This window comes from Astyanax mexicanus, chromosome 2 (genome assembly GCF_023375975.1).
Source record: "Astyanax mexicanus isolate ESR-SI-001 chromosome 2, AstMex3_surface, whole genome shotgun sequence".
NCBI lineage: Eukaryota > Metazoa > Chordata > Actinopteri > Characiformes > Acestrorhamphidae > Astyanax > Astyanax mexicanus.
This window is the reverse complement of record NC_064409.1, coordinates 5,039,615-5,063,923: the sequence shown is the minus strand read 5'-3', so window position 1 is coordinate 5,063,923 and position 24,309 is coordinate 5,039,615. Positions and strand designations below refer to the sequence as shown.

Here is a 24,309-nt window from a genome sequence, read left to right as displayed (position 1 = left end):
TACAAGGCGCACTTAAATTCCTTTAGTGAAAATCTGTAAATCAAAGCTCACTGTAAATAAACTAAAGTGCTTTACTCACCAAAAAAAACAGTTTTCAGGATTGTTTCAGGATTGTTTTTGTCTGACTCGTCTGAAATGAATTACGGTTTTGTTTACCTTACTTATCTTAGCTTTACAGGCGACACCCCTGTTTCTACTGCTAGTTACTAGTGTCACATAAAATGCGCCTTATAAAATGCGCCGGTGCCTCTTATGTATTAAATTAAATAGACCAGGAAATAGACGTTCATTGATAGTGCATTTTATAATCCGGTGGGCCTTATAGTGCAAAAAATACGGTAATTTTGACACTACCTTTAAAATCCATTCCATTATTCTTTAAAATTATGCAAGTCCATAGTGATTTTCTGAGCGTTCATTGGTCAGTTCCTCACCAAACACAGACAAACATACAGACGACCACGTAAATCCTCTAATTACAGATGGGAGAAACATTGAATTTAAAGTACCGGTTTGTCAGTCAACACACGTTAACGATGCTTATAATGTGAACAATGGCCTTAGTTCATATTCCCTGGAGAATATGCTTTCTGAGACTCGTTTCTTTTTTTTTTTTTTTTGTCTTTTTTTAAACTGTTTTATACACACTCTCTTTCTTTCTCTCTTTCTCATACACAGTTACTTCATTCACCACAGGCAACTCTTCTGTTTTTGCGCTGTGTTGAAAGGAGTTTAATTGTTCGTTTTGATCCGTTTGGCCAGTTGTTTCTTTCCTCGTTCCTCATGTTTCAGATGTTTAAATGTGTGCGTCTGATTTGTGAAAATGGCAGACTGTCAAACATCTGACACATGAGTAACAGACGTCCAGAGATCCAGTTCGAGGACTGATCTCTTAATGAATGACTTATCTTCATGGCTCGAGTGAATCAAGTTCCAGGCAGCGGATTGAGTGAACTGGATTGAGTAGGTTTACAGTAAGAAAGTGACCACAGCGCAGATCTGAGCTAACATCCATTCGTTACGGGTTGAGGCTTGGTCACTGAAGATGGCTTCGGTTACCGTATCTTCCCTGCAGGCACGGTGACACCATATCTGCTGCTGCACATCATGGATTCATTAAACGTTGAGTTTTTAAGACTTTACAGACTTTACAGAAGATAAAAGAGAGAGAAAGCCTGGTTCAGTTCAGTGGTATTTTCTTTTTTAAGCTGAATATTATAAGGGTGTTGCAAAGCTTAGCAGTGCAGCCCTTGTTCTTTTCCTCACACCCCAGGTCGGGCATTCCGCTTTGATTGGCAGCTCATACATCTCCCTCTCGCCACAGGGCGCCTGTAGCCCATGAAACCGATGCTTTCGGTTGTTTAAACGTTTCCCCATGCTTTTGGGAAGCCCCAAAGAGGGACCCTCGCTCCTCTCTTCTCTCTCTCTTCCTCTGGAGAGGTAGAAGCAAGCACTGTGAACTGCCTCCCTGGTGGCATCTAGATATTTCTTTTCCTCTGCAAAAAAATATCCCTCACCCTTTATACATGTGCTAAGGAAGACGTTTCTGTACAGCTTTATTCTTCTAAGATGTGACCTCTGCTCTGCTCAGAGCGTTCCCCCCCCCTGAAGAAAGAAACTCGACAGCATTTGAAGCTCCGGTTCAGGAAGAGCGCCCCGTTTGGCCTCTGCATTCTTTGGACTTTTGGATGAATTTTGTTGGCAAGGTTTCATCTTTAAAACAACAAGCTTTTCCAGACACTCTAATCTGAGAATCAGGTTCAGTGGTCTCAGAATCGCATGGACTTTACTGGCTGATCATCATGATGATGATGATGATGATGATGACCTGCCAATGGCTCCTCATGCTGTTGGTCTCTTATGATCTTGTATGATGGTGTAGTGACACATTTCAAATTTGCAATAGAGGAATGAGACCGGAAGAAAGAAAGACATAAAGAAAGAGAGATAAAGAGAGAAAGAGAGAGAGAGGAGTGAAGGACAGGCAGCTGCACGTTTTACTGCTGTTTGCTCCAGTTGCTCTGGATGTTCGTTTCCAGGGCTTGGCCAAGGTGCAGTACATTAAGCAGATGAGATCTGCAGTCTGCTGGTTTGTGTGTTTTTACAACTGCCGAACTCGCCCCAACCACTAGGGGGATATACTGTACTAGTGCATCTCAAAAAAAAAAAAAAAAAAAAAAAAATAGTAATTTAGTTCAAAATGTGAAATTAATACAGCTCTAGAAAATAATAAGAGACCACTTAAAAATTATGAGTTTCTTTGAAGAGGAAGAAACCAGTGGCATAAAGTTATCCAAAAGCAGTGTGTAAGACTGGTGGAGGAGAACATGATGCCAAGATGCATGAGAACTGTTATTCCACCAAATATTGATTTCTGAACTCTTAAAATTGTATAAATATGAACTTGTTTTCTTTGCATTATTTGAGGTCTAAAAGCTCTGCATCTTTTTTGTTATTTCAGCCCTTTCTCATTTTCTGCAAATTAGTGCTGTAAATTAATTTTTTTTATTTGTAATTTGGGAGAAATGTTGTCTGTAGTTTATAGAATAAAACAACAATGGTTATTTTACTCAAACATAAACCTATAAATAGCAAAATCAGAAAAACTGATTCAGAAACTGAAGTGGTCTCTTCATTGTTCTCCAGAGCTGTATATTAAATAGATGTATTACACACAGACTGATCTATCTGAAGCATATTTTTTTTTGTTTTATTGTTGATGATTATTGTGGCTTACAGCCAATATAAACTCAAAAATCAGTCTCAGAAAATTATAGAATACTATCTAAAACCAATTGGTACTTGTGGCAGTGTAGGCAGTGTGCTGTCCTGCTGGAAAATGAAATCCACATCTCCACAAAAGCTGTCAGCAGAGGAAAGAGAGAAGTGCTGTAAGATTTTTTGGGAAAACAAGCAGCTTCTCTTCTATTACTAGTACTTAAACTACTAGTACTACTAATCAGCTAGTACTTAAAGGCAGTAGACCTGTGTGTTGATAATGAAATTGCTTAAAATGAAAATGATGTAACATTTTAAACAATTTTAGTTAAGTACAATCAAAATTTGAATTTCATCTTTCACCTGAGGGAATAATTGTTCCATTGGAATGTAAGTTTGCATTAAACGTGTTGATTTTCTTGTTTTTTATTACGTAGAGCCAATAAATGCATACTGTAGGTGTGCTAAATATTTGTTTCATGTCAGCAGTGTATATTTAATATATCCTATCTGATGCTTCCAGACTGGTGAGTTTTTTTATTTTTTTATATATATGAGGTTGTACCTTGTTTAACTTGCAACAAATGCAAGTTCAGTGCACACAACAATGCACAGACCCAACATTTACACCATTAATAAACAGAATACAAAATGAAATAACATTGTTTTTCCTGTAAATGAGCTGCTCAGGTACCTTCACAGCATGAATGAGCAGGTCAATTTCTTCTGATGAGAAGCACTGAAGCGCTGCGCTCTTAAAATAGCAATATGCCAAAGTCAGAGCACACCTGTCTCTTAAAGGAAATGGCAAGTGACACGTTGACTGTTTTATTTCAAGTTATACCCAAAACACACCTATAATTATTTAGATGATAAGTACATCCCTTTTACTTGTTTCAAGCTGTGCAATTCGTTGTACTTTTCCTGTCATTACGATAGCAAAGACACACCGACACGCCCTAAATCAAGTTGTACGGTGCATAGTTCAAAGATCGTCTATAGATCGCTGAAATAGGGCCCATAGTCTCAGAGTATTTTTGAGGTTAAAAACCTAAGAAACTAAGAAAAAAGTAACTAAGTGAGCGAATGGCAGTCCAGACCTCAAGCTGAGAGTTTTCAAACAGGCGCTGAGTGAACCACAGCAGTTCAAGAAGTGCGTGAGAAGCGTTCAGAGCCAGAGTGCTAAACCTATCCTTCCGTGGAATGCATAAACCTGCCACTTTCTGTTTGATTTATCCTTCTCATTCACTCCCGTCCAACTGCGGATTGTACACAAAGTTTGGGAATGGACAGACCGCAGAAAGAGAGAGAGAGAGAGAGAGAGAGAGCTGGAGATCATCTGCCTTTCAGGAAGATTGAAGAAAGCCAAATTATTGGAGGGTCCAATAAATTATAAAACCTCAGCGCTGACTCATGTAGGTTTGATCCAGGTCTGAGTGTACGGTTCCGTTTAGCTTCCGCTCTGCCAGTGTTCCCACCTCAATACACACTGGGATTTATTATTTTTATAGATTGATTATAGTATGTTTATCTAACCAGGATTATCAAGAGTTCTTTCTTTTCCTTGCTGTCGTGATTTAACCATAAGCACCTCTGCATCTGTCCTTTAAATGTGTTTTCCTGTATAAATTGTTTTTTCCAGTGTTTTTCTCGAGTATTTTCTTTTCTATTGTCTCTTCTGTGTATTTTTTTTTTTTTTTTATGAAACTTTCCACCTTTATTCTCTCTGTGTGTCATTCTCTGCATGTGTCTGTTTCTGTTTGTATGTTTTGTTGTGAGTTTATGGCCATATATATATACAGCTCTGGAGAAAATCAAGGGACCAATTCAGTTTCTGAATCAGTTTCTCTGATTTTGTAATTTTTAGGTATATGTTTGAGTAAAATTGTTTTATTCTATAAACTACAGACAACATTTCTCCCAAATTCCAAATAAAAATATTGTCATTTAGAGCATTTATTTGCAGAAAAAGAGAAATGGCTAAAATAAAAAAAAAGATGCAGAGCTTTCAGACCTCAAATAATGCAAAGAAAACAAGTTCATATTCATAAAGTTTTAAGAGTTCAGAAATCAATATTTGGTGGAATAACCCTGGTTGGTTTTTAATCACAGTTTTCATACATCTTGGCATCATGTTCTCCTCCACCAGTCTTACACACTGCTTTTGGATAACTTTATGCTGCTTTACTCCTGGTGCAAAAATTCAAGCAGTTCAGTTTGGTGGTTTGATGGCTTGTGATCATCCATCTTCCCCTTGATTATATTCCAGAGGTTTTTAATTTGGTAAAATCAAAGAATCTCATCATTTTTAAGTGCTCTTTTTTGTGTATGCTACATCACCTAATTCTTTGGTCTTATCTCTTGCTCATTCATCTGTGTGACGTTTTATCTTAAAAACGTGTATCTGTGTGTTCAGATGGAGGAGCTTCTATCAGCGATGGAGAAGGTGAAGCAGGAGCTGGAGTCCATGAAGGCCAAGCTTTCGTCCACTCAGCAGTCCCTGGCTGAGAAAGAGGCCCACCTGACCACACTGAGAGCCGAGCGCAGGAAGCACCTGGAGGAGGTCCTGGAGATGAAGTAAGAATCTGTTTTCCTGGAGATTTTAGATTTTCCATCGTTTAATCACTCCTTCTTTATAATGGCTTTAGTCTTCTGACTTGAAGATGACTCAGTAGAACAATATAGGCTTCTAAAAATAGTTGGAAATCTTCTGAAAATATCTTTGGTAGTATTGAAGATACAGCATTTGAGTACTTAAGTACAGTAGTGAAGTAAAAATAATACTCAAGTAGATACAGATACAGCATTTTAGTACTTAAGTACAGTAGTAAAATAAAAATAATTGTAGAACCTTGTAGAATTACACAATATGTTGTTGTTTTCCTATTGTATGAAGATGTTAGCCTGCAAATATTGAAATATTGATAGTATAGTACAATATTGTTTGGTTCTTTTGTGTTCTGTGACCGTTTTGACCAATCACAGGTTCAGGTAAGTGTTTCGCTTAAGGTTATCCAACATAAGTAAAGGATTTTGTCCCTTAAAATGCGAGAGGGATTTCTCCATAGCCAGAACAACTGTTTGAAATGTCCTAAAGAAGAAAGTCGTCACTGGTGTACTAAGTTACAGGTGATGAACTGGTGAAAAATTTGTAGAACTGAATGGTTCATTAGTATTTAGTTGGATAACATCAGTTATTTTATTGTTTAATTGAATGAATTTGTGCTTTCTAACTTCACATGTCACTCTGTACTGGGAGTCATGCCTATTTTTAGATACTGTGTCTTTTGGTTGTTGTGCTCATATTAATATTCTCAGTGTCTAGACAGTCTGCAGTGATTCATGTGCTGGAAGATGAGTGCTTTGTCATAGCTTTCCTGTAATCAAGTGCAGAACAGGAACGCAGAATTGTTGGTGTGAGTTATGTCTGTATTGGTACCATCTGAAGAACCATCTCGGTCAGACTGGATGCTGACTGGATAGTAGAAATATATATAAAGTACTAGAGACCCAGTAAAGAAGTTGAAGTGGAAGTACTTCAGTATTTAAGTAACTACTTAAGTATTTAAGTAGTTAAGTAAAAATAATACTCCAGTAGATACAGATACAGCATTTTTGTACTTAAATAGTACAGTATTGAAGTAAAAATAATACTCCAGTAGATACAGATACAGCATTTTAGTATTTAATAGTACAGTAGTGAAGTAAAAATGATACTCCAGTAGATACAGCATTTTAGTACTTAAGTATTTAAGTAGTGAAGCAAAATAATACTCCAGTTGATACAGATACAGCATTTTAGTACTTAAGTTGCCTTAATTTCCTTCGGGATAAATAAACCATCCATCCGTCCGTCCATCCGTCCGTCCGTCTGTACATCCATCCATCTGTACATCCATCTGTACATCCATCTGTACATCCATCCATCTGTACATCCATCTGTACATCCATCCATCTGTACATCCATCTGTACATCCATCCATCTGTACATCCATCCATCCATCTGTACATCCATCCATCCATCTGTACATCCATCCATCCATCCCTGTACATCCATCCATCCATCCCTGTACATCCATCCATCTGTACATCCATCTGTACATCCATCCATCTGTACATCCATCTGTACATCCATCCATCTGTACATCCATCTGTACATCCATCCATCTGTACATCCATCCATCTGTACATCCATCCATCTGTACATCCATCTGTACATCCATCCATCTGTACATCCATCCATCTGTACATCCATCTGTACATCCATCTGTACATCCATCCATCTGTACATCCATCTGTACATCCATCCATCTGTACATCCATCTGTACATCCATCCATCTGTACATCCATCCATCTGTACATCCATCCATCCATCCCTGTACATCCCTCCCTCCCTAACTGTACATTAGGGTTTGGGCTTATTCCGCCACTTTGGGTAGAAACCATTGCTTTACTTTCCAGCTGATTATTATATTTTGTAGTGTAATATGACATAACTCCTCTCCGTATCTCAGAAGAAGTGGGGCAGAGGAGTGTGTGTGTGTACAGTAGTTAAAGAAGCTGGTGTTGTGGAGAGGCAGTGAGCTCTTGAGAAACTGAATGTCTTTCTGAGTGCCACTTTACCAAGGCTTCTTCCTCCCACACTACAGAGACAAACCCCTCACACAGACCACTCAAATCCAAGCACTTCTCTCTCCCTCTCTCTCTCTGTCTCTCTCTCTCTCTCTCTCTCTCTCTCTCTCTGCTGTCTGTTTTCCCAGGCTCCTCTCTGACACTCTCTCTCTGCTCTCCGTCTCCCTCTCTTAACTCTATCAGTAGAAATGCTTCACTGAAGCAGTTGCTTCCTTACAGAGGATAAGGAGGAAGAATGCTGTCATAAGAGTGTAAGAGTATTTTAGGAGGTCGTTAGGCTTTGTCTGGACCAGGCCTGGTCATGAGGTATAAATAAAATAAGCAGGTAAAAATATGTAGTCACTTGATTAGATTGAGGTTTTTACATTAATTGTGAAGCAGTGGTTGGACTTAAAGTTGGAGCTTTACTCTGTGATACGATTGTTAGTTGTCAATTATAAATTGCCATTATATGCCATTTGATTGGCAGTTTTCAGTAGTCAAAACTGCACCGTAGAGATACCCAGTTAAAATCAGTGAATGAATAAAAAAATGTAAGGTAATGTAATTTAATTATAATTACCATGATCAGATCTTTACAATTCCCTTCAATTCCATTTGCTCTTACAATCAGTTGGTGACTTTATTCTATGATCCTGCTTACATGACATAATGACATTTGAAATGTTTAAACGATGAGCCATTATTAGGTATAAACCTAATGGTCCAGCACTGCAGGTCTTTAGAGTGACTTTAGAGTGTAAAAATGAGTCCACTGTAATGGAAAGAGCATTTAATGGACACAGTGCATATGATTACATCATTTGACCATTTGTCTAGGAGTCTCTAAGTGGCTGCTCTAGTCTATCTCTAGTTTTGGATATAAAGTGGATAAGACATTTCTAAAATAAAGTTAAATGTAATTGAATCCAATTTATTATATAGCAATCTTCACAACTCTTGTTTTCGCAAAGCAGCTTTATTTCTACTGCAGTCAAGCCTTCATGTCTGACTCCTGTGTTCTGTGATCTTTTTTTTTTATTCACACTTTTTTGTATGTTGATTGGCTGATTGAGCTAAGGTCTTCTTCCCCTTAAATCCACTTTTTCTTGATCTTTCTGAAATACAGTAGGTCTCTCTGAGTTGCCCACAGGCAGAGCTTACAGCTCTGTTTACACCAGATAGTTAGCATTAGCTATCTCATGTAAGTAACTATAGATTTAAATAGGATCTCCGGTTGATTCTTTTACCGGAGACCTTACATTTTTTACAGAGACCTTAAATATACACTAGGGAAGCAAGATTTGACAAGGTAGCACAACTCACATCACAACACAGATCACCAGTCAAAGTGGGCTCTGTTCTCATCAGATTTTATGATATAGAGCAGATTTTGGGGCTTCGACGTGGTGAAACTGCCCAAGCATCGAAACACCAAGTCTGAGGTAAGAGTTTAGTAGCGTTAGTTTAACTGAAAGAAAGGTTAAGCAAAGTTTGAGGGTTAACTTTATCTAGCACTCAGTGCTGTATCTTTATAACTAATGCTGTATCTCTGAAAACATTTTGTCCTTTTAGTTTTAGAATTATAACATTGACTGTGTGGTGGGGGGTGGGGGGTTCTCTGCTGCAGTGCTTTTAGCCAATCAGAAACTATATATTTGCATGTATGAATATTCATGCGCAAGAGCCAAAACCTGGCTTTCTTCAGAGGCCTCTAATTCAGTGATCTAAAGCAGGGTTATACAGAAACACCTTTTTTTTTTTTTTTTTTTTTTTTTTTTTTTTTTTTTTTTAATCAAGAAACAGCTCACATGGCATTCATTCATACTAGAGACCCCAACTAGACAATAAATAAAAATGAATAAAAAAAATGATTGAATAAGACCTTTAAATAGCATTCACACACACAAGTTGATCCTGAATCTCCTGCACCTGCTGCTCTACACCGTCGGTTTGTTTTAATGAACGTCAATGAACGTCGCCTCGCTTTGCCAAACATTCACACAAAGCAATCCAGACTGTTCTCATACAGAGTTCCCCAATGGTGGAACAAACTACCTTCCACTACCAGATCAGGAGAATCTCTCACTATCTTTAAGAAACTCCTGAAGACAGAGCTCTTCAAAGAGCTCTTACTCTCCTAACACCTCTAACAAACTAACTAATTCTAACCTCATCTCCTTCTTCCTCTTCTCTACTCCTCTATCCCATTATTTCCCTCTGACCTCCTTAAGGCCCTATCTATAGATGCTTTATTTTTAACTTCTATTTGTACTTAACCTCTTCTATTATTTGCACTTCAATATTGTAAGTCGCTTTGGACAAAAGCATCTGCCAAATGTAATGTAATGTAATGTAATGTAATGTAATGAATGAGCCTCGCCGTGTCTCAGTGCTTTGTGAAAGTACAGAGAGAATGCTATAAGTGTGAGTGAGCTGCATAATCTCTCTGACGCTTTAAATAAATTACCCTTTGTAGATACTGCATGCATGAATGCATACCATTATTAGAGCGTGTGTGACATGCATTTATCAAACATGTACAGATAGGCTCTGGGAATCTGGGTGTAGATTTCCATAAGCCTACTGTGAGGAATCGTGTAGAGAGCTCTTTTTAGAGTCCCTCTTTTGATGTGTTTGAGTTTTAACACTTCACACAACCTCCACTTTACTGCGGAAGGAATATTGAGTAAGATTTACAACAATGGAATAACAGAAATAAATTCCCAAAGATGAGTGTAGAGATGTTAGATGTTAGCACTGTCCTCTTGGATGGGTTTCACGCACATGCTCGAGAAATGTTCCCACAGGAGACGAGTCATTATAAGAACATAAAGTGTGGCCCTTTTGGCAAAAGGACAAGACTCTTAATCTTGTTGTGATGTTTTTGAGTCAGTGCTCAATTTAAAATGGTATAAAAAGTCCCTGGTCCCTCCTTCTTTAAACAGATCATTCTTATGAACAAGAGAAATTGGACTAGTCTCTAAAAACCATATAAAATCTGTCTGTTTTAATATAAAATTTTAATAACTGTTGCGCCAAATAAAGGGAGATCTCTGGTTTGAATCCTGGTCATGCAGCTTGCCATCAGCTACCAGAGTCCATTGGCCTTGCTCTCTCTTTCTGGGTGGGTACAGTACATCACTCCTAGGGTGAAGATGATCAGCACAAGGCTGCGTCTGTGAGCTGATGTATCAGAACCGAGTTGCTGCGCTTTCCTCCGAGTGTTAGCGCTGTGATGCTACTCTGCAATGCTACGTCAGCATCAGCAGCAGTTTAAAAAGAGACGGAGTCTGACTTTACAGACTTTACATCAAAGGAGGCATGTGCTAGTTTTTACCCTTCTGGTGTGTTGGGGCATCACTAGTGATAGGGGAACTCCTAATGAGTGGGTTGGGTAATTGGTTGTGTAAATTGGGGAGAAAATGAGAGAAATAATAAAAAAAAAAGTATATATATATTTTTAGCTTCTCATCTCCTGAATCAGATCGTTCTTATGAACAAGAGAATTTTGACTAGTCCCTAAAACCATATCCAAATATGACTGTTTCAATAAAAAAATTATTAACGGTGCCGAGTGGTCCATTGGTCTAAAACACTGCCACTATGAAGGGAGATTGCGGGTTCTAATCGAATCCCGGTCATGCAGCTTGCCGTCAGCTGTCCTTACCCTTTTTGTATTGTGGCATCACTAATGATGGAGTATATCCAGATGAGTAGCCGCTAATTGTGTGGAACAATTGGCCTAGCTAAATTGGTCAAAAAATGGAAGGAAATTAGAAATAAATCTTTTATTAAAAATAATAATAACAAATAATAAAAAGAACCATGTTTGTGTAAACCGGGAATGCTGTGTATCTCTAACAGCTTCACATTCAGCCCTCAACCGCAATCTTCCAAAATAAGATGCGTTTGCCAAGAGGAAAAGACTGTCATCAATCTGGTTTTGATGCTCCCTGTATCTGTATGGAGTTTTTTCAGAGGCATTCAGAGGCATTTTTGGATAAAGATTTAGGGAGTTTGAATGGGGATTCAGGGGGTTCTCTCAGTTTTGGTGCCTAGAGCAGTGTGGTCATGGCAGGAAGGAGCGGAGCCAGCCCATTGACGGAGCTCGGCAGCCTGGCAACAGACAACCAACTGGACAAATCATTAAACACGGGATGGGGGCACAGAATGAATGATGGACATAAAGGGTTTAAGTGGTGTAATTATTTCTTTTATATCCCAGCTGAACTTCCGACCACAGCCAGTATAATCTCAGCCACATATAGGCGCTGAGTCTTTAGGCTGCCTCTTACATCATTCTGACCGAAGAGGCAGCTTTACGATGTTCAGAGATCTCATTGTCTGATTGGCCTAGGCCATTTTGTGACAAGTTTAAAGACTTGAGGGTCATTACTGCCTAACTTGAGACACAGAATTGGATCAAGATGGAGCTTTTTGTCTGCGCTTTGCGTTTATTTGATTGTATTTATGCTCATTCTCTGTAAGCTTATGGATAAATATATACAGAACAGTACAGGCAGTGCCAGTAGAACCAGTAGTTTAGGTGAAACACAAACACTGCCATTAAGATACAAGGAAATAAGGAAATTCTCTCAGAAAAGAACTCTCTAAACTGCTCTTTAGTTTATGTGTATTGCCTAACTATGTATTGCTTAATATAATAGACGTATGGAAGTAAAATACCAGTGTACCAGTCAAGAGTTTTAGAACACCCCATTTTTTCCATTCATTTTTGTCATTTAAGCTCTTCAGATCCAGTCAATAATCAAAAATGGTTTTAAAATCCAGTGCACAAACTTTTACAGTAAATTGCCAGCACCTTTAAGGGAAAAGAAAATACTGAAATAAATGATAAATGAACCCAGAAAGCAGTTTCCTACACCTTCAAAAGACTCTTGTACACTCTAAAAAACAGTGGTACCATATGAGGACTTTTTGGTACTCAAAGGTACACTCTTTATAATTGTTCCCTCAGAGGTACAATATGGGTCTTTACAGGGTCAGATTTGTTCCCTCTGAAGTACAAAGTCATTCCTAACAGCAATAAGTACAAATTTGTACCATTTAACCTGCAGCCAAAAGGTACATTCAGTATTCTGTATCACTGTACTAGTAAACAATATATATTTTAATTGCACATTTTTCATTTGAAAGCCAGAAAATTTTGGATCATCAAGTTTTTGACACATATTTAGTTGATGATAATATTTACAATCTTTATAATCTTTACTGGCACAAAAATATGGGTACAAAAAAGGACTTTTACTGAAAGGTACTTTTTTGTACCTCAATAAAAGGTACAGCCCCAGCGACAAGCTTTGTACTCTTTTAGGTACAAATCTGTACTTACTTTTCTTAATGTGTACAGGTACAGAGAAGAGAGGTCTGGCTGACCCACATGGCAACAGCTTAAGCCTTTAGCTCAGATTAGCAGGATTGGACTAAGGCTACGCTCACATAACAAGGCACATTGCTCCAATCCGATTTCCGATTTTTTGCTTATTTCGGATTTGGATTTGGCTATCTAGACAGTTCACATTCACTGTAAATGTAAGTGATCTGTATCTGTGTGTAATGTGAACGAATCTGTCCCTGAATCGCTGTCTCACTTGCTGCACACTGATACCTGTATAAACGTCTCCTTCTTCACCAACAACAAAAAAAAAACCCTCATATTAGAGAGACGAGAGACTCGTAGCTTTATAAAGGGAAATGGATGAGTTTGTTAGCAGCTCATATGTGGAGCATCTTTTGCTTAAGCATTAGTTGCAGCCCTAATGTCCAGTAATGTAAAGTACGTTGGACAGTTTTTCGAATCACTTCCTGAGTTTTTTTTTCAGTTGCCTACACAGAGGAAGCCCCACGCTGTGTTGGCACCGCTGTGTGAGGAAGTGTGTATCGTGGGCTGTGTGCAGCAGTAGTTAGAGTAGTTAAAGTCAGGGTCGCTCTGCAGTGATGATGAGAACACCAGCGCACTCCCCCGTCCGCACGTTTCCTCCCCATTTAACCCAGTCTAAATGCTCCCCCCCTCCCTGCATGTAGCCGGTCCAGATGCGGTGTGGACACTTCTCATTGTTCTCCGCGCTCCTCTGATGTGGCGCGGTTTTCTCACTCGCTGTTTTCCCTCCGCATTTTTCCTGCGTTCTCTCGTTCTTTTGTTCTCTCTCTCTCTCTCTGTCTGAAGCGGCAGAGCAGAGATCAGTCGTCTGCTTTCCAACTAATGTTTACCTTTCATCCCACATTTGTTTTGGGGAGCGGTGGAAACTTCAGCCGGCCTGATGAGAAGTGTCTTTTGAGGGGGTAATAATGAGTCTTAATGAAGAAGTTCCTCAGATGTTCAGACATATTCAGACAGACGTTCAGACGTTTGGCTGCTGGTCTGTATTTCACGGCTGTTTATATCCAGCACTGTGGCATCCGTGTGCAGAGTGAGCTCAGAGACACAGAGTTTACATCATTTGGATATAGATAAAAGGTGACTTGTATTTCTAAGCACAGCATATTTGAATGTGTTTAATGTTGGGTTATTCTAATTAGCTTCAATTTTTTGTTCGATAACTCAAAAAATGAATAAGTGGTATTAATTTTAAATAAGACTACCTTTATAAAGGGTTTATAAATGGTTTACAATTAGTTTATTAATGATTACTAACTAGGTTGTAAATGCCTTAAAAATTCATTAATAATCAGTTATAACACATACGTAGAAAGGGCAACAATGATCTGTAGTTTGCCAAATATGTGTTGTGTTATAACTGATTATTAATGATTTTTTAAGGCATTTACAACCTAATTAGTAACCATTAATAAACTAATTGTAAACTATTTATAAACCCTTTATAAAGGTAGTCTTATGTTAAAGTGGTACTGAATAAGTAAATCGCTAATTTAGGGAAAATATTTACATTTTTAACAGCTAAATGTGCAGTTAGTTATAATGTACGGCTATTAAAACATCTTAAATTCTAGTAAAGCGAGTTATGCTCACTTTGTTCTCAGTGTGAAATATGGATATAGATTGTGTTATGTTGTGTTAAAGCAGATCTTTTAAAATTGTGATTGGAACAGGATTGAAGGACACTGAAGAACAACTGGTTCAAATCCTCGTCATGCAGCTTGCCTTCAGCTGCCGGAGCCCTGAGAGAGCACAATTGCTCTTGCTCTCTCTCTAGGTGGGTAGATTGTGGGCGCTCTTTCGGCTCATCACTCCTAGGGTGATGTGGATCAGCACAAGGCTGCATCTGTGAGCTGATGTATCAGAACCGAGTCGCTGCGCTTTCCTCTGAGTTTCTCTCTCAGTTTGAAAAGAGGCGGAGTCTGGCTTCACATGTATTGGAGGAGGAGGAGGCATGTTTTAGTCTTCACCCTCCTTGTGTTGAGGCATCACTAGTGAATGGATAAAAAGCAGCTGAATGGATAAAAAAAATCCGAAATAAAATGAAACACTTAAAATAAAAGTTTAGTGTATTTAATTGGGCTTGCTTAACAACACATTGACAATTGATAACATTTATACAACACGCAAGTTATATAGCATACAGCTTTTTAAGGAATTGAAATTAAAATTAATAAATTAATGTATTAATTAAGTGGATTCTTTTAGGCCTTATCATCCTGTATTTTATTGATTCAGTGTTTTGGCTATCTCTCACATCCCAGCCATCCTCTCAGCGCTGTGAAAACCCACTGTTGCTAATCAGGGCAATGGGCTTAGTGCTCCCAGGCCGCCCTGGCAACGCTGATGTGGCTGGTTTAAGGGGGCCGTGGTGGATTAGTGCACAGTGTTTGGGTGGTGAGGCAGTGAGAAGCTGACATGATCCCTCTGAGAAGGCCTGAGCAGTCAGAGGCCATGAAGCCCTGGCCTGGAGATCTTAGGGAGCATGTGAGCGCAAAGGATCAAACACGGAGTCAATGAGGCTCGAAGTGTGAGCAGTGAGAGCAGCCAGACTGTGGCCAGATTAGACTTTAAACATCATGTAATGGGCTCTGCTACCCCACTCCCCCCCCCCCCCCCCCTCTCCGTACAGAGACCTCAGCTCGTGTTCACAACAGCTCCAGTCAAGAGTGTTTTTAAGAAAGCGTATATATGTGTAAATATATATGCAACGTCTGAATAAATAGCAGGTCTGCTGAACGTCAGCATTGTTCTCTCCGTCCACTGTTTCTTAAGACGTTCTCTCAGGCCCAGATGAGATCAGACAAGCCTCTGTGCTCTGGGCCCTCTGCTCCATCCATAATCATTTACATCCCATTAAAAGCAGCCTAATCCTCTGATTTAAGACCCGTACTGATAGGACTGTACTTCTTTCCTATGAGGATAAAACTTCAAGCTCAGCATTACCAGGAAACATTCTTAGCTGTGAAGATCATTGTGCTGATTGTAGCCACAGTTACATGTGCTGTTATTGCAGAAAGTGTAATTTTCTTGAGTTTCAAGATGTTTTGTTAGAACTTTAAGCTGTCTTTAAGTTCATCCACCCAACCATACCACCAGAAATACAGCCATACAGCCTTACAGCCATCGACCTTCCAGCCATACATGCAGCCATACATCCAGTCATACATACGGCCATACAGACAGAAAAACAAACAGCCAGAAAGACAAATAAACAGCCAGGCAGACAAACAAACAAACAAACAAACAAACAAACAGCCAGACAGACAAACAGCCAGACAGACAAATAAACAGCCAGACAGACAAATAAACAGCCAGGCAGACAAACAAACAAACAAACAAACAAACAGCCAGACAGACAAACAGCCAGACAGACAAACAGCCAGGCAGACAAACAGCCAGGCAGACAAACAGCCAGGCAGACAGACAAACAAACAGCCAGGCAGACAGACAAACAAACAGCCAGGCAGACAAGCAAACAAACAGCCAGGCAGACAAGCAAACAAACAGCCAGGCAGGCAGACAGACAGCCAGGCAGACAAACAAACAGCCAGACACCCAGACAAACAGCCAGACAAACAAACATACAGCCAGACAGACAAACATACACACAGACAGACAAACAAACAAACAGCCAGGCAGACAAAGAAACAGCCGGACAGACAGACAAACAAACAGCCAGCCAGGCAGGCAGACAGACAAACAGCCAGGCAGACAGACATACAGCCAGACAAACAGACATACAGCCAGACAGACAAACAAACAGTCAGGCAGACAAAGAAACAGCCGGACAGACAGACAAAGAAACAGCCAGCCAGGCAGACAGACAAACAGCCAGGCAGACAGACAAACAGCCAGACAGACAAACAAACAGCCAGGCAGACAAACAAACAGCCGGGCAGACAAAGAAACAGCTGGACAGACAGACAAACAGCCAGCCAGACAGACAAACAGCCAGCCAGGCAGACAAACAGCCAGCCAGGCAGACAAACAGCCAGCCAGGCAGACAAACAGCCAGCCAGGCAGACAAACAGCCAGCCAGGCAGACAAACAGCCAGCCAGGCAGACAAACATACAGACAGACAGAAACTCATACCAACATTCATACAGCCATCCAAACAGCCAGTCACACATTCATTGACGTTTGGCATGTCATTCTATAGTGTTATATAAATAATAATTAATATATACAGTATTTATATCTTGGCGTTTAAGCTTTCAACAGTTGTTTCTGCTAATAGTAATTAGTGGTGTCTGTGTTGATACACCACTACGAGTTATTTTCTCTGCAGATGTTGCTGAGCTGATGTTGTATTTTTGCGGGAGCTTTAGAAGATCTCTGCTCTTGGCTTTGTAGGCCACTTTCCACAGGTGTACTGTCTGTGTTCTTACAGCTAATTCCAGCCAAACAGCTGCTTGTGGGTGGCAGGTCAGCGCATCCTTCTGCAGCTGTCCACGCTTAGACTTGTTTGTGAGTGGTTGCCGCGTGAGAGTCCGTGTGGAATATTTACTCTCGATTTTTTATTTTTTTTTGTATTGCGTGCGGAGGAGATTTATATATACATATTCTTGGAAGCTAATCTGTAAAGGATTAGCTATAGTTTATGTGCACTCATATATCTCGAGTATTCAGCTCACCATAGTGTTTGTCTTCTGCAGGCCAACTCTGTCTAGATCCTAACAGTTTCCCATAGATCATGCCTTTAATTCGAGAGGGGGAGAAATGGGTGTAAATGTAAGAGGTAAGGGGAGACAAATGAAAAATGGATTCCTTAAATATAAAGCCCAAATGCTCCCCACTTTCTCTCTGTGTGTCTCCGTGTGTTTGTGCAAGCTGCTCGGGAATTTTCAAGGTCAGAGCGACGGGATGTGTATCCATATGTCTTATCAATGGCGCGAGCTGGGGAATTCTGCCCTGCTCAGGGAAGAATGTCTTGCCGGCGGCTCCTGTCCGGCGATAAATCACCGCCATCGTCTTCAGCCTCACACTCAACACCCTGGCACCGGCCCAAACCCAGCCTTCTTTATATCCCCGTCGCACAATCATCCAGTGCAGCCTTCTGCCATACCCGAGCCATGACTCAAAGATACAAAACCACAAGCATCAGCTTTTCCATTTTACAGCACAGGTCAAAAGGTTAGACATGCCAGTTTTTACATTATTTATAGTGTTTTACACTTTTTTTTTTGGCATAATAGTGATGTAATCAAAACATGACCTTTGTTCACCATGCCCATTTTCATATTGGCAAAAACAACCCAATACTTACTCAAAACAGATCTTTAACACATTGATGATTGAGTTTCTGCACTGCCTCTAGTGTTTTTGTGTACGGATTCTTGTATACGCATGGTCCTATTGTACCCCTACTCCTACTCCTACTTGTTTTTGAGTATAACCCTTCTCTTTGAAACAGAGTTACAGGGAGAAAGGAGTGAAATCCTCCCCCTAAGAATCGGGACAACCCAATTCAGATGTAGCCCCCGATACAGATATAGCGTTATATATCAGTGGAGCGCTAAAGTTCAGCAACCTAACTGCTGCTGGTTAACGTGTTAACTTTAGGGCAGGGGTGTCCAAACTATAGCCCGTTTCCTTTTTTGGAGTGGCCCGCGAGGTATTTTAGAAATAGAATGAAAGTTGCTGTTTTTATAATGTGAGATTCAAAGTTCGAACGCTAGGTGTCAGAAACGGGCCAAAGAGTCTAAAAGCGGAGAGAGTGCGCATTTCTAGTGCAGAAAAACAGGCCAAAGAGTCTAAAAGTGGAGAGGGTGCGCAGTTCTAGCACAGAAAAACGGGCCAAAGAGTCTAAAAGTGGAGAGGGTGCGCAGTTCTAGCACAGAAAAACGGGCCAAAGAGTCTAAAAGAGAGGAGAGTGTGCATTTCTAGCGCAGAAAAACGGGCCAAAGAGTCTAAAAGTTGCTGTAAATAAGGATTTTAATATTCAGAGACATCATGAAATTAAACATCAATTTGAGAAATCTTAGTTTACACAACACTGTCAAAGCTAAAGATAGTAAGTCAAGTAAAATGGTGTGTAAATGAAAGTAATCAGTATTATTTAAAGTATTAAATTAAAGTATTATTTAAAGTGGTATATTTCATTATTTGTTTTATTACAGAGTCTGTGGTCCGTGACTTCAAATATATTTCTCCTTCTGGCCCCCAGCAAAAAACGTTTGGACACCCCTGCTCTAGGGTGTATTTCCTTAATTCCTCTGTAACGGAGAGATAAGATTTGCTTTCATTAACTTTTATTTCTTTTAGTTTTTAGTTTTATCTTAAATGCTGCCAATTCTACCATCTCTTGTTCTATTTAAGTTGCAACTGCAACGTTAGCTAGCTAGCTAAGTAGACAGGCTACTAGAAAATTGCCATCAAACATTGAAACTACACATAAAACTAATACGCTAATATGGTGGGTTATTGTAATTTTTAACAGGGAAAAAATAAAAGTTGTAGTTTTTGTTGGTCGCTTGAGCCGGCATCATGCTAGTAATTCTCAGAGCCCTCTGTTTTGAGTGTTCCTCTGACAAATCTTCGTTTTGAAGATTTCTTGTGGTGTTGCCCCAACATAAGAAAGGTCTTATAAACACAGCTGGAAGCTGGTGATTGGTTGAGATATGAGTGACGAGCACAGCAAGTTTCCTGCTAGAACTAGAGCTGAAGCTTATAGTTAGTTTGATGGAAAGGAGTAGGGTTAAATGGTAGGAACCAGTAGCGCCAAAACGGGGTATGCAGCATATGCGATGCATAGGGGCGCTGCACTAGAGGGGGCGCCAAATCGATGCCGGAAAATGATTTCTAGTCGGCATTTTCTTTAAGAGCTGTTTGTTCCTGTATTATAATACACAGGGGCTTCGCCTGGCCTGGGCTTCCTGGGCTTCCAGGGCTTTAGCCCCGAATAAATTTCCAGTAGCCCCGAATAGTTTCGCTCAGCTCAGCTGTATTATTAATGAGGAAACGGGCTGCTGTCCGCTGTGAATGAAAAAACTCTTGACGCGAATCACGGAGCCAGTTCAAGGATGTAGTTCCGCCTCTCAGGAGAAACAGCCAATCAGCTTGCTGGTTTTGCGGAGCACGGTGGGCTAGTAGTAGCTAGTAGTGTGGGCGGCGATAGTATGTTTGCATACACCTCAAAAAGAACGTAGTTGCACCCCTGGTAGGACCAAGGGGTCAAATGGGATTGGGCCTAACTGTTTTGCACTAAAAGGATCATGTTAATATCTTTGATATTAGTGTTGTTGTTGTTGTTTTGAGAAAGAGTGTCTTTTATGACCTGTAATTTGCAGCAGACGTGCAACTCATTTTCTGCATCTTAAGGCCTGAACTTCCAGGAGTGCTCCACTGTTGCTCCACTATTAACTATATTTAAAATTTTGGATTTTGGACCGGTCATTAGAGGAAAGCTTGGCTGCGAGGTTCTTAACTCTGGTGCCTGCTTCTGCTTCTGCTTCTCGGGTCATGGGTGGATTTTATTTTATTTTATTTTATTTATTTATTTTTTTTTTGTGTGCTGTAAGAGGAGAGGAAGCGTTGTTGCAAATGGCGTGCCATCAAGTCAAGCTCGACTGATGTCCAAGAATTCATTTGGGTTCTTATTTATGGTTGACAAACACTCAGCCATAGTAGCAGCACACACACACACACACACACACACACACTCTCTCTCACATATTGAGATGTATTTATCTGGCTCGTGTCTCCGGTCCACCACACCTGCTCCTTAAGCGGTTTGGCTTGGCACGGTGGGCTGGAGGCAGCCATGCAGAGAGAGGGGGGGTTACTCAAGGTGACAGTTTGGAACAGCATAATTAAACAGTGGGAAACTGTGGTGGCGAGAGAGGTGGAGAAGAGCCCGGGGAGGAGGAGGAGGAGGAGGAGGAGGAGGAGGGACTGATGAAGGCTCATGTTGGAGGCAGGTGGCTGATAAGATGAAAGAGGGATGGAAATGCGGAGAGTAGCCAGGCTGTGGGCAGACAGACCTGGAGCTGCTCCTGCATCTTCAGGCCAAACACAACATGGGGGGAAAAGTGGATGGAGGCCAAAAGACCTCTAGTCACACCCTGTGAATCTCCGGCTCTCTCAGAATCTCCCTCATTCCCACTTTCTCTCTTTCACTCTGCTCGTTTTGTGGTCGGAGATATTTCACTGCATTAATGTATAAGGTGCCGAGGCTACGGCTTCATAAACTCCACCTTAAAACCAACAGCTAACGTCCAGTTCAGACCAGCTGAGGACAGAAATCTGTTGGGCATTAGTTTTTTTTTTCCCCCCTTCAAATACAGTACAGCCTGCTCTGTTCTGTGGTGCTTTGTCTAATACTGGAAGACTGGAAGACTGTAAAACACAGAATTAAGACCAGTCTGGGTCACAGTTTACCAAAAGAAAAAAAAAGGTTTAATATATTTATAACTTTGAAGAATCTAAAGTTTAAAACATATCCTGGTTTGTTTAGCACTTTTTTATGTCTTCAATTGGAAATGTATAATGATTTTTGTTTATATATATATATATTGAAGACTATATTAAAGCTATACAAGAACACACACAAGTATTAAACCATCCAGAATGTGTCTTTTCTATCAAGTTAACCAAAATATGCGTATAATATGATATAATTTTAAATCACAATATTTATTGTTATTATATAATAAGTTAATCGTGCGTGTATTAATTGAAGAATACAAACACGATTCAAAAACGGATCAGATTATATATATATATATATTTTTTTTTTTCTCCATTAGGTTAAAATGGTTACTAGTTCTGTTTGCACTTTAATTAACTCAATTGGTTAAACATCGAGTTTAAACCAATGCAAACCAATGCAAAGTCTATGAGGAGAGACTTGTGTGAACATGCCTTCACAGCAAGGGTTGGTAAAACTTAGAGTAAGTGTAATGTCATTCTTAAGAACAAGTAAAATGGCCAAAATAGACCTAAATACAGTGTAAAGCTGAAGTAAGTTTTTTTACATGAATTTTTCTCGTTGTGTTTAAACAGCAAATCTCCAGAACTTTTACAGATTTGTTCCAGACCAAAAAAAAAAATTATAACAATTAATTTAAAAAGATACAATAAATGTTTCTGACGCTTCAAAAATGATGAGATACGGTAAATGATAAATTCACTATATAGAATAAACTAATTGACAGTGTATCAGGATGAAAGTCATTCTGATTATTAAAAATACACCTTTAACATCAGCTTAAATTCAGTTTAAGCAGAAGAAAACAGCATATTTTTCCTATATGTATCGCTGCAATTCTTTGAGCAGAGCTCTGAGTTCCTGATCTGCTTTGTCATGCTCTCAGAGCAGATCTCTTTAGGCCTGTTCTCTGAGACCTGCTCTGACTTCAGAGTGTAAAGGAAGTTAGAAATGTGCAGATTTCTCAGCACCGCTGCTCCCCGGCTGGAATAGACGTCAGGCGGTTTATCGTGAGTCGGGCTGCTGGATTTCTCTGTAATATCTGATCTAGGAAAAGGAAAATTGATTTCACAAGCGGCGACAGACTTGCATTTCTCCCTCTTTTCTCCTCGTCGTCTTGTTGTTTCTGCTTTTATCCCCATCCCTCTCTTCTATCCATCCATCCATCCATCCATCCATTCGTTCAGACCCGACCTTCAGCTGGCGGCACCCGTGATCTCTGCTTTGAGCTGTCCCCGTTTTTATGAATATTATTCTTGATATAAATACAGCTAAATAAATCTCTCAGCAAGCTCATGTTAGCAGGCCCTGGAGGTGGCTTTTATAAGTTTCCTCCGATTTGTAACTGAAGTATCGTTTTTCTCCTCCGTAGCGGCGTCAACATGATACTGTAGTTTCTGGAAAAGCAGGAGCCTGCCGTGACCTCACATTAATCAGGCCTCGGTTACCAGACTGCTCTCCAGCAACTGCGCCGCCGCGCTCGCTCGCTCGCTCGCAGCACCAATCGGGAGGGAAATGCATCAAAAAATGGAAAATGAATTAATCTGCTCTCAGGTGTTTCGTGTCCTGCTGGGGCCCCTCAGGTTTCCTTTCTGGTGAAGATGGAGACAGATGTTGCTGAGCTGAAAGAGGCCTGTTGTACCTGAGTAACAGGATAGCCGCCTAGCGAGAGCTCCTGCAGTTTCACTGCCCTGCATCGACATTAATACTGTTGTTGTTTTGGCGGTAATGACTTCTGTGTTATTTAAATTCAGGAACGTGTGATGCACGGACCAGCAGCTGGGAACATGAAGAGAACCGAGTGTTCCTCGACTCATTTTTCCTCACTTATTATTTTTTTTTTTTTTGAGCCGTTAGGATTCAGCTTTTCCTGATGTTGCAGTTTTGGGCAGCTGCTGCCGCTGTGCTAAAGGAGGGCGTCATCTGTTTTAACACCTTATAACTCCTTTATTACTCTGTAGGTAGAAGTATTTTGTAGATACTAGGGTTTAATAAAATACTTCTGTAGAAGTTGAAGCATCAACTCAAGCTTTTTACTCTTTAGAGTAAAAGTACTGATTTCAAAACTACTTAAAGTATAAAAGTAATGTAAGGGGGGGGGATTAAGCCATTAAGACCAAGAGCAAGTAATAAGCATGTTAGTTAGTTCTGAGCTCGCAATATGATTGGGTGAGAAACATACTATGAGTGCCATTATCAGCCGGTAATGCACTGTAACCGAAGCTCTCCATGTATTACTCCTCCACATACAGGTAACCTAGCAACATGCAGCGCCTACAAGCCAAACAGCTCAGCTACAGACAGAGCAGCAATGGAACTATTTTAACTGGCGGAGTTTTATAACCAAACTGATCGTATTTTCTCCTCCTTTTTAACTTAAAATCTTTAAATAAACAGTGATAATAAAGCTGTGGTATTATCACAATAATACACTCGAGGTTTCAGTAGCAATGTGTAATATTGCAATGCTAATATTACACATTATAGCATGAACCACAAGTGTATTATTGTTTAAATGTTGATAGTATAATTTGGGATGCAAAAGGCTCCCTTGTCTGTTTTGGTGGCATATATGTTCCCATTTATAAAAATAAAAAATGAATGTATTTTAGGAGCTACATTGTAAATATATTAAAGTTAAAACTTAGTTGGACTGGAGTTTGTCTGGAGTTCTCTTGAGTTTCTGCTCAGATCATCTTCATACTAGTTCTACAAAACCAATAGGGTGTTTAAATGGTATATATTTGCAGGGGCGGAGAAGCAAATTCTGGGCCCTGTACACTCTCAATGTCAGTGGGCCCCTGTCCATGCCAGTACACAATGAACGTGGATTTTCATGGGCCCCTCTTTTTACTCGGGCCCTGTGTAGTCAGGTCCACTTTTCCCCCCACTACCACGCCCATGTATATTTGTACTGAATATATGTATATTCACTCTATCTGGATGGAGAGATGTATCTGGATAGGGGTTTTATTGAAGAATAAGAAGCCAGAATGAAAACGAGCTGAAATGAAATAGAAGTAATAAGCTATTTTTAAAAAGTAAAATTTCTGCTTTAGATTTATATTACCATATATTGCATTACCACCCATGGTGGACAGTGCAGGTGTTTGGTATGATCGTGACCGGCAGTGTCTGGCTAGAAA

General features: G+C 39.9%; 1 protein-coding gene across 12 annotated transcripts in view; it reads left to right on the top strand.

Annotated features, from left to right (window-relative positions):
• Positions 1-24,309, top strand: part of erc1b (ELKS/RAB6-interacting/CAST family member 1b) — a 385,708-nt gene that overhangs the window by 203,939 nt on the left and 157,460 nt on the right. For all 12 annotated transcript variants that reach the window (XM_049475044.1, XM_049475045.1, XM_049475043.1 and 9 more), the window contains one exon: positions 5,135-5,295. In XM_049475044.1, coding sequence (XP_049331001.1) covers positions 5,135-5,295 — 161 coding nt within the window. The remainder of the gene's footprint in view (positions 1-5,134; positions 5,296-24,309) is intronic.